General features: G+C 40.7%; 1 protein-coding gene across 2 annotated transcripts in view; it reads right to left on the bottom strand.

Moving 5' to 3' along the window:
- The window catches only part of celsr2 (cadherin, EGF LAG seven-pass G-type receptor 2), a 69,567-nt gene that overhangs the window by 30,742 nt on the left and 22,949 nt on the right, over positions 1-15,876 (bottom strand). For both annotated transcript variants that reach the window (XM_075461024.1, XM_075461023.1), the window contains exons 2-3: positions 12,678-13,373; positions 700-922 (exon numbers count right to left, since the gene is read on the bottom strand). In XM_075461024.1, coding sequence (XP_075317139.1) covers positions 700-922; positions 12,678-13,373 — 919 coding nt within the window. The remainder of the gene's footprint in view (positions 1-699; positions 923-12,677; positions 13,374-15,876) is intronic.

Genomic DNA, 15,876 nt, shown 5'->3' on the forward strand with positions numbered 1-15,876 from the left:
AATGGACTGACTACAGAGGACGAGAAGAGGACACCACCATTGCCACTGGACAATAAGGACATTGATATAAGGATGATTGTTTAACTATGTATGTACGTTGTGCCCTGACACTGTAATTGTTGAAAGAAAGATTAATAAAAAATAAGTTAAAAAAAAAAGAAAAAGGAGTAAATTCTCTAAAAATGACAGCAGTAATATTGTAAACGCATAAGATGGCTTCTCTTCAACTTGGTGAGGATGACTGTGCTGAAATAGGCCAAGCACTGACTCAAACTCCAAAGTGACTCCTGACACAGTGACAATAATAAGATGTGACTCTTTGAGATCAACATCCACATGGTACGCAAGCCTCCTATCCAAAAACACATCCTCAACACATCCTCTTCCCTAACATCGACTTCACAGGCTGCACCTCTGTATAAAATGAACACATCTAACATGTACTCCAGTAGCCGTGTGTTCATAGCACAGGCGCTTTACTCTGATTCTAAAGTGGCTCTACAGAAGATGGCCCTTGTTCAGCGATCCCATTATTGCTACATGTATTAAAAGCTATCATGGTTACATAAATGTGAGCACACAACAGCAAAGGTGAGAGCATATTGAGGTATGGTGTGGGGGTGGAGGAAGTGTGAATCCCAGTGAAGGGTGAAGGAGCAGGACGGGGGATCCATGTTACAGGGAGGTGGAGCTGCTTACGTGAGTGAGAGGGTGAAGTGAAAGCGCTGGCGGAGACCCTTGAAGGTGAGGAAGGAGTTTGGGGGGAAGTTGCGCGTGGTCATCTCACAGTAGGGCTTTTCGTAGCCGCCCGGCGGACACTCGCACTTGAACCCGCCGACCAGCAGGTTCACACAGGAGCCTCCGTTTTTGCAGACTCCAGGAGCACAGCGGCCCGAGCGGGACGACAGCTCGCACCGTTCTCCTGGAGATGGAGAGAAGAGGAGCGAAATGAAGATTAATATTGTTCGTGACAAGCCGCATCACCTCAGTCAAACCATCTGGGACTCCACGCTGCAATTTTTTTTCCCTTTTGGCACTGCAGTCGAGCCATATGTGCCACTATAGAAGCGTATCGCTGTCTCTTATATCAGGGGCAGTGAAACCGTTTCAAGCGTTCAGAACTGTGTGGTAAATAAATCAAGAACTTGTTGACAAAGTGTATCAGAGGATCTCTGGTTTTAAATTGTGAACAGAATTTCCTCTTGTCTGCAGTTTGAGGCCATTTCTCTGCTCCGTGTCACACCCAGCATGACTTCTCCCCCCTTTGGGAATAAGGCTGCAGTTTGTGCTCAATTCGTATTCAGCGGAACAACATGACGGCTTAAAAGCAGTGAGCTGGAAGTGTCTGTGCATTCAGACTCCGAAATGATTGCAGTTTCTGCAGACTGAGGCGGCTCATGATGATTTCTCTGGGCTTTTTCACACCTTACCAACACTTCATGACTTCATTGCTACATTGCCAGAAAAAGAAGCGTGCTGGTGTTTTGCTTTTATATCGGCCACTGCACACAAGATTTTTACCCCAATTATCGTGGCCAAAAGCGTTCATGATCACAATGTTATCATGAATGTCTTTTTAAAAAAGAACTTGGAAAAAAATATTGCCATCAGACTTGCTCACCTCTCTTTGCTGATTTTCTTTTTTTTGTCTCTGTTTGGAAATGGAATATCACTCAAATTAGGAGTTAAGGAACAGTAAGAACTCAACATCCACTTGGTGATATTTGGATTTTATCAACTGAGATCAAATCACGTTATTGTCATATGTCTATCATCAAATTGATATTTTCTTTAGTTTATAAATGAGTATTTGGCACATGGACATTTTCTATATAAAACGTTTTTGATTACTTTTATTTGGGAGACCATACAGACACTGTGGTGTTGAACGCTCAAGTTCAGCAATTTAGTGGCTCATTTTATAATATTGTAATTCATCAGACACAAAAATGAGTAGATAAAGTAACAACACTGTAAATAACTGCCATTGGTCTGTAGTTTTCTTTGCTGACTACCACTGGGTTGGGTCTTTACAAGAGTTAACTGGTGAACTGATTTTGTCTCATCACCAATGCTACCATCATGAGCTGCATCGCTGGATCTGAACCTGTGGGACGGAGGGTCACATGAGGCGAGCAAAGCCAAAATCGAACAGAGATCAATGAGAAGTGCAGGAGATCGACAGACAGTATATTGTGACCCCGTGAATGAGCCTTCACTCCTGCAGCCCCTCTCACATGTGCCGGTCGTCTGGATCGTCAGGATGGGAGGCTGCAGCAGTTGCTGAGGCGAAACTGCTCGCTCCCTCATGCGTGAGGGGGAATTTATGTCAAAGCCACTCAGTCAGCAGCGTGGAAGACTTCCGCAGCACTACTGTAACACACTCACACACACACAGCCCACATCTTCATCCAACAGCACTAATACACAGGCCTCTTATTTACTCTCTGACTATTAATCACTCCATTCACAGTCCGCTGAGAGAAAGCGTCTTTGTGTTATTGCTGTTGTTGGGCGAACGTCTATTCAGTCAAAGTAAAAAGATTGTATCTGTTTGTCTTAGTGAGGCATCCACGACGTGAGGATTTTTAATGTTGACAGATTATTCGTGTTCTTTCAGTTTAGTGAAATAGTTGCACAGTTGCGGTATTCTGTTTAGCAGGTTTGCACTCAACCATAATCCTTTGGTTTGATCTGTAGATCTTAGGTTGGGAGTTTCCCTGCTCAACAATATGCCAGCGAGCCTAATATATCAGAGGGTTTTACTCATGAAGGTGGTGAGAATGCAAACCCATGTTTGCTTTCAAAAACACCTTTTAATGTCTGTATTATATCAATATAATGTATAAATATGGTAAAATACTCTATTACAATTTATGTCCTCAATTTAAAATCCAGCACACGAGTATTAGAAGGTAAAAGTAGTTGAAAAAAGTAAAGGTTCTCCCACTGACGTTACTAAGAGTACAGAATCATGTAAGTACGAAGCCTTAAATTGTCATAGTCATTTTTCCATCATGTTAATATAGGTAAATTTAACCATTACAGCTCTAGTCGATAGTGTAGTCAGGTGGTTTCCTGATTCTAACTAGGCTCTTTCAAAGGGTCCAACATAAAAGAAAGACGTGATAAATTGAGGGAGGAAAGAAGAAAAAAATAAGATTAAAAAAAACCTGCTGCCTCTAATCTCAAAAAGATTGATTATATTCGGATCAGTCACGTCAAACTGACTGCAGGCAAAAACACTAACTAAATGTTAGTGTTTACAAAATGTAACTAAAACTGGAGACTGATTGAAAACTTTTTTGTTGTGGTGGTTGCTGAATGATTCATATGCACAAATTACAGTATTTTAGCTGTGAACTGAGTTTTTCTTTGCATCACACTGTCAGCATTGTTTGCTGCACCTCACGCAGCTCTCAGGGTAAAAACAGCCACAGAATAACATTTAACCGCGTAGCAAATCCTGGTGAAAAATAAAAACTACATATGACATTTAAAATAAATATAGAGAAGTAAAAGCTGCAATAATAATGCTCTTACCGATGCTCCCTGATAACAAACAATTACAGCTGGCCGCTTGGCTGTAAAATAAAGCATTTCTGTCACAGTACTGTGTGCCTTGTTATTAATTCAACAACTTGCTGGAGGCATTACAGCACTTTTGTTTCTTTAAGCAGTCGAGGCAGGTAAACACAGCGCCAGTAAACAGAGCAGCACTCCATATAGTCACAGCACCTTTGGGATATGATTCACTGTGGAAAAACATATTTACAAGACAAGTTTATTGATTTCCTCACTGATCTCAGGTAAATGTCTCACTGCTGTTCCCTGAGGAGTGCCCCCACCAGGTGAGCGGTACACCAACACGAGGACGGGCTCATGGTCACAATTCAACAGAATGAATCAATCAATAATTCAAACACGCCTCGTCTGCTCTATTTACACTCCTCTATAGGTCCATCCCAGTAAGCACACTCTCTGTTTGCAGCCAGCATGAATCATTAAGCAGCAAATTGCACAGACACCTCAGAGATCCTGCTTCTATTTAGATGAGAGGAAACACTTAGCTCTTTAATTTTCTGGTTTCAGTTCATTCATTTAAATATTATACTCTATATATACTAATGTTATGCAGTATGTACATTTAGATGAGCATTTCTATTAATCAGCAAAGTGAAAGGATGAAAAATACATTTCAACAATGACTAAACGCCACTTTGACACCAAAAAATAATATATATGTGCAAAATGGCATGCTTTTGCCCTGTCGGATCATCATAAATTGATCCCTGAGGATCTTCATACTGGGCGACTCAAACAAAACAAAACTTTATAAAATCAATAATGGCAGCTAAACCTGATAATTACAGATGATTTGAATGAACAGCATTCTGACATTTAAGCCTCCCACTGCAGGAACTATTCATAGACGGTTTTTACCGTACGTAAAAATTGAGCTGTTTGTGCATATAATTGCTCTCATTTATCAGAGGCAAAAATAAAACGTAAGCATGGTTTAATAAAAATGTTGCAAATACATAAAAAGCACATCTGACTGTTATATAACTGTTCACCACCCATGAGCGCAAACTGTTCCTGTCGGGATGGTTTCCTGAGGTGTCTTAAAGCTGAATCAGTGTTTCTCTGCTAATTTAACAAAAGATCATAACTCTGTTCGTGAAAACAAAATGGGTCGCTCCCTCCAGACACGCCCAAAAAAAGACCCAAACAGAACCCACACAGCTCAGAGTGTGGGCAGTCAGTAAGATCCACTTTCACAACAACACTTTGTACAAACATATATCTTCGCTTTAGTAAGGAGGAGGTCACTGAAATGGCACGCAAAGAGCTTCAGATGAAGCACGAACCACTCAGGATTATGAAGGTGAATACCGAGATAAGTTCATCAGTAAAGCAGCAGATACATGACCTCCAGCTGTATCTGTGATCCAGTCTTCTCATCACATTACAGGTCGTCTGGAGCCCGAAGAACGCTCAGACACTTCTGACACTGTGACACATCAGTAAAGATGCTAACAATGATTTCACAGCCGCAAGAATTGTGTGTTGTCCAGGGGCTGAGTACTGACAATAATTTCCTGAAACAACAATATTCAGATTCACAAAGTTTGAGTCAACATTGACTGAAGTTAGGAATACTTCTGTTACAAAGTAGTTTTCGCTTGCATGTTGAAGAGAAGAGCCAACGTCTCGAGCTGCCAACATGAAACTAACGAGGATGTAGCTCAATACATCCACAGGAAAAGGCTTCTGTTAATTCACTTTTTGGGGGGTTTTATGACTAAATTTAAAACTTTAAAGTTCTGCTACTCGTCTGCAAATCACAGAATGGTTTAGGTCCAGAATACATGAATGACATGCTAGCAGAGTATAAACCCAGTAGAGCTCTGAGATCTGCTGACTCAGGTCAGATAGTGGAGCCCAGAGTTCAAACTGGACACGGTGAAGCAGCTTTTAGCTGTTATGCTGCTCACAACTGGAACAAACTACCAGCAGAACTGAAATCAGCCCCAACTGTAAGCACTTCTAAATCCAGGTTAAAAACATTTCTCTTTCGGTGTGCTTATGGTTGAGTTTATATTTTTCTTTTTCCCTCTTCTTTGATTGCTTTTAACTGTGTGTTTTAATTTTTATTCAATTTTTTTTCTCTTTAAATTGCTTGTTTTTATGCTGCTTTATGCTGTTCTTTTAAATGCCTTGTCTTTATGTAAAGCACATTGAGTTGCCTGTGGTATGAAATGCGCTATATAAATAAAGATGCCTTGCCTCGCCTACATATCAGATCATTCAAATGACAACTGGTTTGGAAAGAATAATTTACTTTTTTTCATTTCCAGCCAGTGAAAATATGTTTGTTTCTCTACCTGCCTTTTCCCCCCTACACCTCACTATGTTACTGTAAAAAAAAGCATGTATTAATGAATTCACTCATTCATTTTCTATACCTGCTGTAGCCTATTCAGGGACGTGGGAGGGCTGGTGGCTATCCCTGCTGCCACTGGGCAAGATTCATCATGGTACAGAGTCTTCACTGTCAAATTTCCAAACACAGTTTGTTGCAGAGAAAAAACAAACTAATATTTTAGTACTTCAGTAAACAGTAAACTTTAGTATTTAATTTGGTTCAGACACTACTAAATACAAATAATGTGCAGGAAGGTTTTGACAACGATCTGACAGCTTTCTCTGAAAGCTGATCATGCGCCAAATTAAGACCCACAGAACTGTGTGTGCTGATGCGTTAATGTGACTGCAGCAGACTTTCAAGACCTGTGTTGTATTGAAAGTGATATGTAAATGCTACTAATAGCAGTATGATGTTGTTTTGCAGATTGATGCAGAGAAGCACCAGGGTGTCCTATCGGACATGACATCAACACCTTCACTTGCCGTCATTCTAACAGAAAACAGTGCATGTCTGAAAGGGGGCAGAAATGTAACAGGCTCGAATTGTATTGGTTTTCTTATAAATGAAAAGTAAAAAAAAACAATATTTGCAGTGCTGCTGTTATCTCATTTTCACAGTTCTGCTAATTAATCTATAAACTCAAACGGTCAAGCACAGAATCTTTTCTTTTCTGATGTGCAGTCATTTCAGTAAAAGAATGCTAGCGCTCCCTACATAATTATAAAACTGGAGTTAAATCCACTTTCTTCCTTCAGTCACTCTTGTTTGAAGTACATAAACTCAACACAGAAGCACAGAATCCCCCGTCACCAACTAGCAATTTGGCGGTCTAACCACATAACAAGGAACACATTCACATAAGTATAAATTTACTCCAACAAGTTTTCCAGTCTAGTTTGTTCATACCTTTAACTACGACCCACGACTGTGAAGTACCACCCCTAAATGCAGCAGAACACAAATACAACTTCATTGTCAAGGGATTTTTTTAAGATCCCACAAAGTTCTCATAAGGAGGCAGAAGGGGCGTTTGGATGGTGCGTTATATGGTCATCTGCATGAAACAACCACCTGAAACCAACCGCTCAACACCAACATATCAAAGCTTTCTTTTCACTTAAGAGTTAAGATGACAACAATTTTGTCACTTCCCGGTGGGTTCCAGTGGGACTTTGAACTAAAATATGAAGGTTAGGGTTAGAAAATGATGGTGGTTAGGGCTGAAATACATTCTTCATACAAGATTCCTGCTGCAGGGGTGGTCCGTGGCGTAGTGGGTACAGCAGGCGCCCCATGTACAGAGGCTACAGTCCTCACTGCAGCTGGCCCTGGTTCGAGTCCGGCATCGGACGTCCCTTTGCTGCATGTTGTTCCCCCTGTTTCCTGTCTCTCTAAACTGTCCTATCAAATTAAGGCATAAAAGCCCCAAAAAAAAGATTCCTGCTGCCATCATAGATGCAATTTTGGTGCCTTGGTTACACGACATGTTACAACAAAATGTTGTCAGTTTCTGGTTGAATTTGGACAATAATAGCACATGCTTAGCATATACATTAATCTCACAACACCGCTTTTTACAACATGGACGCCATTTTTACACTCCAGATGCAATTGCTCTTATGACCTCAAGAAGTCACCTATTCTTAAAACTTATTTATTGGTTGTTCTGGCCTATAAGAGCAAACAACCTATGAGGTCGTATGTGGGAGGACAGTCTCACTCACTCACTCACTGGCTTCTTGTGTAGGCTTCACGAAAACTTAATGCTGGAGACTTAATAAAGTTTTAGAGGTTGCTTTTGTTTCTGGACTTTCTGTTATTCATCTGCCTTGAAATGAGGTACATACTGCGGCTTTTACATCTGAAACACAGAGCAGTGCTGTCTGTTTGGGAATCAGAATCTGCTGGTGTTTCGAGACACGTAGGATGCCAGGAAAGAAAAACGGAGGGAGTCATATCTTTAAAACATGCAAATGCTCTGATTTTAGGACAGTGCATGAGGCAGGCAACATTTTTTATTCATGCCATCTCTCAGCAGAAAATTGTGGAGGCTTATAGAGTCTGGCAAGTGTTCATATCAGACAATGTGAGATGGGTTGGTGAAATGAGGGTGTGAACGATTGTTATTTTTTGTTCCAAACTACACATGCACATTAAACTCCCACAAATGCGTCGACAACACAAATGGAAGAGGAAAACATGCTGTCATCACAGAGAGATGGAGGCGAGCAGTTAGCTGGTGAGTAATAGTCACATTCATTAATAGACGGAGGACGAAGTGTAAATCAAAATCAAGTGTGTTGTAAAAGCTGAGCATCTCTCTGGCTCCGCGTATTAGGAGAAATATGTGCAAGAACTAAAGCAGGACAACATCTTGCTGTTCAGCATCTACAGAGTGATTCAGCCGGACCAAATCAATCACTCCATCTCTTTGCATTTTCCTTCTTGCTACCATCTGGCAATGCGTACGGTCCAACAGTTTTCTCAGCACACACACAGTAACACAGAAGCATTCCGCAATTTATTCACTCATCTTTCTAACACACATAATCACAGCTATTCGGGCACTTAACCACCCACCTGAAACACATGGAGTGAGCATTTTAGCAATCACACACACTGAGCTCCACCAAGAGCGGAGAGTGACAAACTCAACGCTCATGGAAGAAGAAACAGTGCTAGTTGTAGATCACAGGAATGCACATCAATTAAAACCTGCCTTGTCTGATCAGACAGTCTGACAGTGCGTATCAGACATCTTAAGTCATTTGCTCCAGAAGCACTTTCAGAATATTCCTCCAAACTGGGTCTCACAGCTTCCAGCTCTAAACTTAACTTTCAGATGTGAATTAATTTTGCAAACTGTGGATGAAAATACACCCGCTGCACCCACTCACACATTCCTCCTCCCTTGCTGCTGATTCATGTTAAAAGCACCTGCAGTCCAGCTCCAACACCCACAACCGTGCACGAATATGTAAGTGCCACTCAACCTGGACTCTGTGCGACTGAGCCCACTCTCTTAACAGCTGACACTATTTGAGCCTTTATAAATAGCTCCATAAATGGGAGAAAAGAAACTTTGTTTGATTAGGTTTAATGGAAACAATGTCAGTGTTGAAAGCACAAAGAGAAGAGTGTGATTTTGTGCAGTTTTGACTCTTGGCTTTTTTAGGCAGCAAATCGTATTAGTTGTTCAAGTAATCATATTTGACGTAATGAGAAAATCAAATTTAACGGAAGGGGAGAGCAAAGTTTATCTCCACAAGGTGTGGTTTCTGCTGTTTGATTTGACCATGTCCCAGCCTGCAACACTGCAGAACATGTGCGCCTTGAACAAACGATTCGGCCTCTGAATGACCCCCTTTTGTGACATTAAAGCATAAATGCGTAATATACATAGCTTTAACAGTCTATATTAATCACAATCTGTGATATTTTATGCTCCAATGGAGTTAATAAAAGAAGAAGGATGAAGTCGAGTCTATAATTGATAGGGGAGCATGTGAGCACTGAATAGAAACAAGTAACAACACACTGAAAGGCAACAACCAACAATTGATGCTGTAACTACTGTGAAGCCACAGTGGACAGTTGTCCAGATAAATGCCCAGGTCGAACTCTAACTGTTGCTCGACTCAACTGTGTGTCAACTGTGATAACCACTGCATAAGTGGAGTTAGAATAGAATAGAATAGAATAGAATAGAAAAATACTTTATTCAGTGGAGTTGTGGAGACGTCAAGACACATAGTTCACAATTTAAAAAAAAAAAATTTTGGGGGGCTTTTTATGCCTTTTTAATGATAGGACAGTGTGAGAGAGACAGGAATCAGAGAGATGGGGAAGACACGCAGCAAAGGGCCGCTCGGTGCGGGAGTCGAACCGGGGCCCGCTGCATCGAGGACTAAGCCTCTGTACATGGGGCGGCTGCTCAACACACGACTACGCCACCGACCGCCCCACAGTTCACAATTTTGCTTATGCTGTTTAGTTCTGTCATATTCCCTCTGCTCACACATTCTGTATATTAATATAGCCAAACATCAGGTCTGAAAGAAGTGACTGAAGAACGATCCTTTAAGACTACATGTCAAACCCTGGTCACTATAAATATCAAAGCATCTTGTCACTGCTGCTTTGCTCTAATAAAATCCTAATTCTATTAACCACAGCGTCATCTGACAAAAATCACAATCCAAAAAAATCTAATGTAATATATGTGCATTGATATTGATTATATTTACATATTTAAATCACAATTAATGTAAATACGACAGAAAATCGAACATTGGGTGAGATTTCATTACAACAACATGTCTGCCAGTGGGCTAGCAGCAGAAAAATGTCACTGTTGCTGGATGTCAGCAAGACTCCCTGCACAGCATATAAAAGGATTGTAATATAACAGAGACATTATTTTACCTTTTTTAAAAAAAAATACTTTGGTATTTTGCATTTAAATTATTTAAGTTTTCATAGCATTTTCCCCAAAACAATAGGAAAATCCTTATATATATCACAGGCCATGGCTTATAGGGCTATTGATGGCATTAGCTTTGATCTAATGCCCACAGGCCAAAGCTATGTAACAATTGTTATACTGAAGGATGAGCAGACACTGGGCAAACTAGAACTAATATGAAACAGATAGACAAGGACTGTGTGTAGATTACTATATTTTCATATTGCTTTTTCCTGCTTAAATGCAACCTAAAAACAGTTTTTTGTTATCTCATCTTATCGTACAGATGTAAAATATAAATGTTTACAAATCAAGGCAAGTCATTTAAAAAAATTTGAAAGAAAACATTATTGTGCAACACAGCACCAAGTGGCTAACTTGCTCATATTTGAAGTTAGTGTTAGGTTTTAGCTGTAAATATGGTGCTACGGTTGAGATATTGTGTTTTTGTTTTTAGTCATGTTTCTGCTCTCTTGTTTTCGCTTTGTTTGTGGCAACTGCAGAAGAGGCAAAACCCTTCCCTGGAGAAGGGTGCAGGCAGCAGCAGCAGCTCAACTGCATTTACTGCTACAGACACTGAAATATCCTGTTTGGGATTAGGCTAAAACTGGGGTATTGTGGTAGAATCCGCACTGTGTGGTATTTTGAGCTGTTGTGTTTGTGAAAACACATTGTGGGGACTAAAACCGAACTGAAAAACAGGTCCCTTGAATATGGTAACAAATAACTGAAGTCGTTCATTCAGTTTTAATGTGCAACTACGGACAACATCAAATTTGAATTTTTTTGGAAGTTATAAAACAAATACTGTGTGAGAAGTATATTTACAGCTAAAAAAAAAAACTATGAACAAGGCAAGTGTTGCCCTACAGTCACCAACAAGTCACTGACCAGGGTTCAGTTTTGTTCAAAGACAAGATGAAACTCTAAATCGCATTAAAAGTCAAGGTTTGACCCACTTAACCTCTCAACAAAAAGAAGTGTGTAATTACCCTAATATCCATACGGTATAAATTAGCATATTTTAGTTCTCTTTTCCGTTTTCAACTTCTCACTCTTCCTTTCAACCAAAAAACCAAATGCTGATGGTCTTTAACCCTTTGAAGATGTGAATAATTTTTGGAGCAATGAATAAATAACAATTCCTGCAACTGGTTTGCAATTTTTCTGCCAACAGTAATGAATTAAATCATCATAATCGCTTACAAAGCTGCTCTCCCCTCTGTCTTGATGAGCTGTGTGCTTTGTGATGTATTTTTTCATCTTAGGTATTTTCACCACGGGGCATTTCACATTCAGGGCAAACACTCCATCTGTAGCCATCCATAATTAATTATTTCCTTAGTTCCACTCAGCGATACTACTCTGGACAGGATTTTATTTATTTTTTTTTGCTGCAAAACACTTGGGACAAAGTGTAGTTCTTTCTCAACGTCCCAAACCTCAAACATGGACATGAGCATGGACACAGAGCTACTATCACCGCTCTTACTGTGAAACACAACCCACTCCTGCGGCTTGACATGAACTTTGAGTGTAGGTGTGAGCATACAGAGAGTATAGTTAATAAGGCTGGAAGACACACAACAGGAAATTGGTTTTGTGCCGCAAAATGAAGATTAAATATACCTTTTCATTAGTCAAAAAATATATTATTTGATCTTGATCAGGTATATGAACCTAAAGGAGAACAAACACTCTGTAAAATGATGCATCCGCCCCCAGGTAAGGCAACCTAATTAAAGAAACCTCACAGATAGGTATAGTCTGAGGTTACTGGGTCGTACTTCTGCTGTGGCTTACAGCAACATGGATAAATCAAATCAATAACTCATCACTCAGCCTTCGTCGGCAGAGCTGCTCATTAGTGTAGTGGACAGTCTGTGTCTATAAAGAGTCAGATTCAATAAGAAGCTGAGGAGTAAGAGGCCAATGGGACAGATGTAAACATTAAAGCCCCCATGGGATACTTAAAAGAGGAGAAATCTACATTTGGAAGGCAGCATGCAAACAGCTTGATAGAAAATTAGCTCTTTTACCTTCTAGCAGCACTAAATACTTGAAGACAGACATATCCAAAGAGTTTAGGGTTTCTTTTTTGTTCTTTCTCACAAAAACCAACACAAAAGCCAGTTACTAAGGAATGAATTTTACTGTAACTGTGCATTTACTTGCAATAACTTACGTCCTCAACACCCCACACCCCAGTACTACAGACTCAACCATAAAAGGAAAGGAAGGAGGAAACATAGCAGAATATGTAAGCATAAGAGCTCCCACCTGTAAAATCCTCATAGCACTCGCAGGTGAAGCCTCCCTCCCTGCTGCGACACACACCGTGGGCACCACATGGTTTAGAGTAGCAGAGGTCAATCTCAGTCTCACAGTAGTCTCCTGTGAAGCCGGTGGGACAGCGGCAACGCAGCCCGGCAATGGGGTGGATGGGTCTGAACAGTATGGTATCAGACGCGACAAACGGGGCCAGGCTGTCAAACTTCAGCACAGAGACACACTTCATGTAGTTCTCACATGGCTCTCGTAGACAGATGTTGTCATCAAATGGAAGAACTTCCTGGGAGGAGATCTGAGCCAGAAGGCTGCGGTTCAAATACAGCCTCTCCTGGAGTTCCTCTGAGCCAAAGAACTCTCCGGTTTCATGGCCTCTCCCAGGCCTGTCCCCTCCGAGCCCACCGGGTCCCTGGTGCCCCTCTCCAAATACAGGCACAGCCACGGACAAGCTAACATTGAGAATGCGAGCGCTGACATCTGTATCGTCTTGGATGTTGAAGATGACAACATCTTCGGGGGCAGCAGACAGGACCCGAGCCACACCGTCCAGGAACTGCGCGAGCAGCAGGGACAAGAAGTGCTCCTGGGAGGTGTTGGCCAGACGTAATGTGATGCTGTTGGACAGCATCTCATCTGTGATGATGGTGACTTGGAGAAGACACTGTGCTGACACAGAGTGGATGCCATCTGAAACAGACAGGAGGCAGAGAAGGTTAAAGCAAGTCTCGTGGAATCATGGAAGGCCTCATAGCAAGTCTCCTGTGACTTTAAGTTTCTTACACAGTTTATGGGGATGATTGCAAACAATTGATAATTAGATGGGAAAATGTTCAATATCTCCTTACCAATCCTTTAAACAACAGAATTTTTCTTTCTCTAAAATTTTTTGAATATATTAAAAAAAATAAAAGGGTTGAGTGACACACAAAAATAAAGTCTGACACACGGAGCAGCTGTGACAGCAGGACTGATGCAGGTATATGCTGGTGGTCGATTTATGCAGCTGCTGCAGTGACACTGGGGTCAGCGGGCCTCACTTTAGAAAAAGAGTAATGACACCAGACACTTTAAAGACTATAATGATAACACCCTCCTTCTTGTTTTTCTTGGCTCAAACGGGTGTTTTTACATTTTTTTTTGCCAGAACGGATCACAGATGAGTGTCAAGAGAGAACAAGTGTATGCCTTTCTTTCAGTACAGTCCAACTCACTAATCAGCAATTTCATGCCTGTATTCACAGCCCATCTTTGCTTTCTTTGTCCGGAAGCGGAGATGCTGCTTCATTATACATGCCATAGTGAAAGCCTTAAGTCTCATTTCCCAGCTCGGCAAATCCCTTGTTTCAATACCAGATCATGTTTTATCCTCCATACCTTCAATTATTTGGCTGTGAATGCAGACATCCAGTGTTTGTCTGCTGTTGTACAGTAAGTGCAAAACATCAATTTGCTTCTTCTTTTTTTTTAAACGCTTTTAGTGGCCAAATCTGACCTTAAATCTAGCAAAAAAATGTAAAGGATTCTGTTTAATCTTGTTAGGGCTCACATGGCAAACCCACCACAGCCGATGTTTACGCTGACTCTTTCTTCTCCCTTATTCTTCCACTATAGCTGCATTTAAAACTACATAAAACTGCTTATCAGCCATTAGAATCAGCTGAACATCCCTAATGGGAGCAAAAAGTGCACTGCTCACTGAGGAGGAAAATGATGTTGAATTATAGTATTGGTCTCAATCAGAACAAAGTCATGTAATGTTGCTAACAAGCACAAAACACACAGTTCGGAATATGGTTCTCCTGCATTTAGCTGAAAGAAACATTTTGAAACAAATGCAAAACTTAACCTGGATCATTCGGCTTCCTGCCCTGTGACACAGACTCACAGTCATACCATGGTTACCAAACACACAGCGGGACAAAACTGAAACCATATCCAAGTTTGGTTCAAAACAGCTGTTGCACAACCCTGTAGCATTTGAGCGCATAAGTCGAAAATTTTTGTGCCTTATATCTTACTTCATTCTATCATTAGTTATCACATGTTCATCTCCTTATCTGCGACTTTAACTCTTTAAAAGAGTCTTTGTTTGGTTAATGAATTCACTTATTCACCTCATCTCAACTGCCAGCACTTAACACCAGCCTTCACTGTCTCTGCTAAACAATGACCAATTCTAATAATGGTGTAATTCAGTCATACATTTATACATCCAGTGTATGATGACTGTATTTTAAATAAAACTCAAGTAAAAAATTCATAACAATAATAATAAAAAAATCAGCTAGATATCTTTCAACCACAGAGTAATTCTCAGGAAAGATGAAGGAATTAAAGAAGGTCGTATGCACATGATAATGATGCTGATCTCACTTTGAAAGCTTTTCAACAGTTCAGGTGCTGCTTGCTCCAGAAAGCCAGACTTCTCCTTCCTAACAGTCATGTCTGGTTGGTGCTGGTTCCTCCAAATATTCTACATAAAACACACAGGCTGTCTGAGACTTTGCAGATTTAGAGCAGAAATCCTCTGCCATCCCACTGATGGCTGATTTTGCTCAAGGTAGGTGTTGTAACGTGTTGAAAAAGTTAAAAACTTCTATAGAAGAGGATTTCAGCAAGGAAAAGCTCATCATACAGCTGAGCTCAAACACTTTGAGATACATTCTTAAGATGCTGAAATTTTTATCACTGAAATGAGCCTGAGTGGCTGTTGCTGAACAACAGTTAACACAAATCAACAATTTCAGAACTATTCTCAAGTCTACTGCTTCACTTACAGGAACTAATAATAACTATTATTAATTTTGTCAAATGGAAGCTTGAAATAAATTAGTTTTTCCGAAGTAACATATGCTTTATGGTCATGGAGAGAGACCTTTTTGTCTATCTAGATGACCTGCAAGTTGCTGTAGCCTCAAGAGCAAACACTGAACAGGCCTTAATCAAATCAAATGTGTCGTGAAAACAAGCCTCGGCCTCTCCCTCCAAAATAATCAATAAGATGCTTTGTTTGGGGCGCCTGGACGCTAGCCAGGAAGCAGAACGTGTGAGCAGAAATTCACAGAAACAGCACTTCCCAAAGTTACCAGATCCCTGAATTGGCAGCGGGCGAGTTTAAACACAGAGTGCCAAAGGAGGGGGGAGGAAAAGGAGGGGTGGTTGTAGAGGAAGTGAGATAGAGAAGCATGTT

Source organism: Odontesthes bonariensis, chromosome 3 (genome assembly GCF_027942865.1).
Source record: "Odontesthes bonariensis isolate fOdoBon6 chromosome 3, fOdoBon6.hap1, whole genome shotgun sequence".
NCBI lineage: Eukaryota > Metazoa > Chordata > Actinopteri > Atheriniformes > Atherinopsidae > Odontesthes > Odontesthes bonariensis.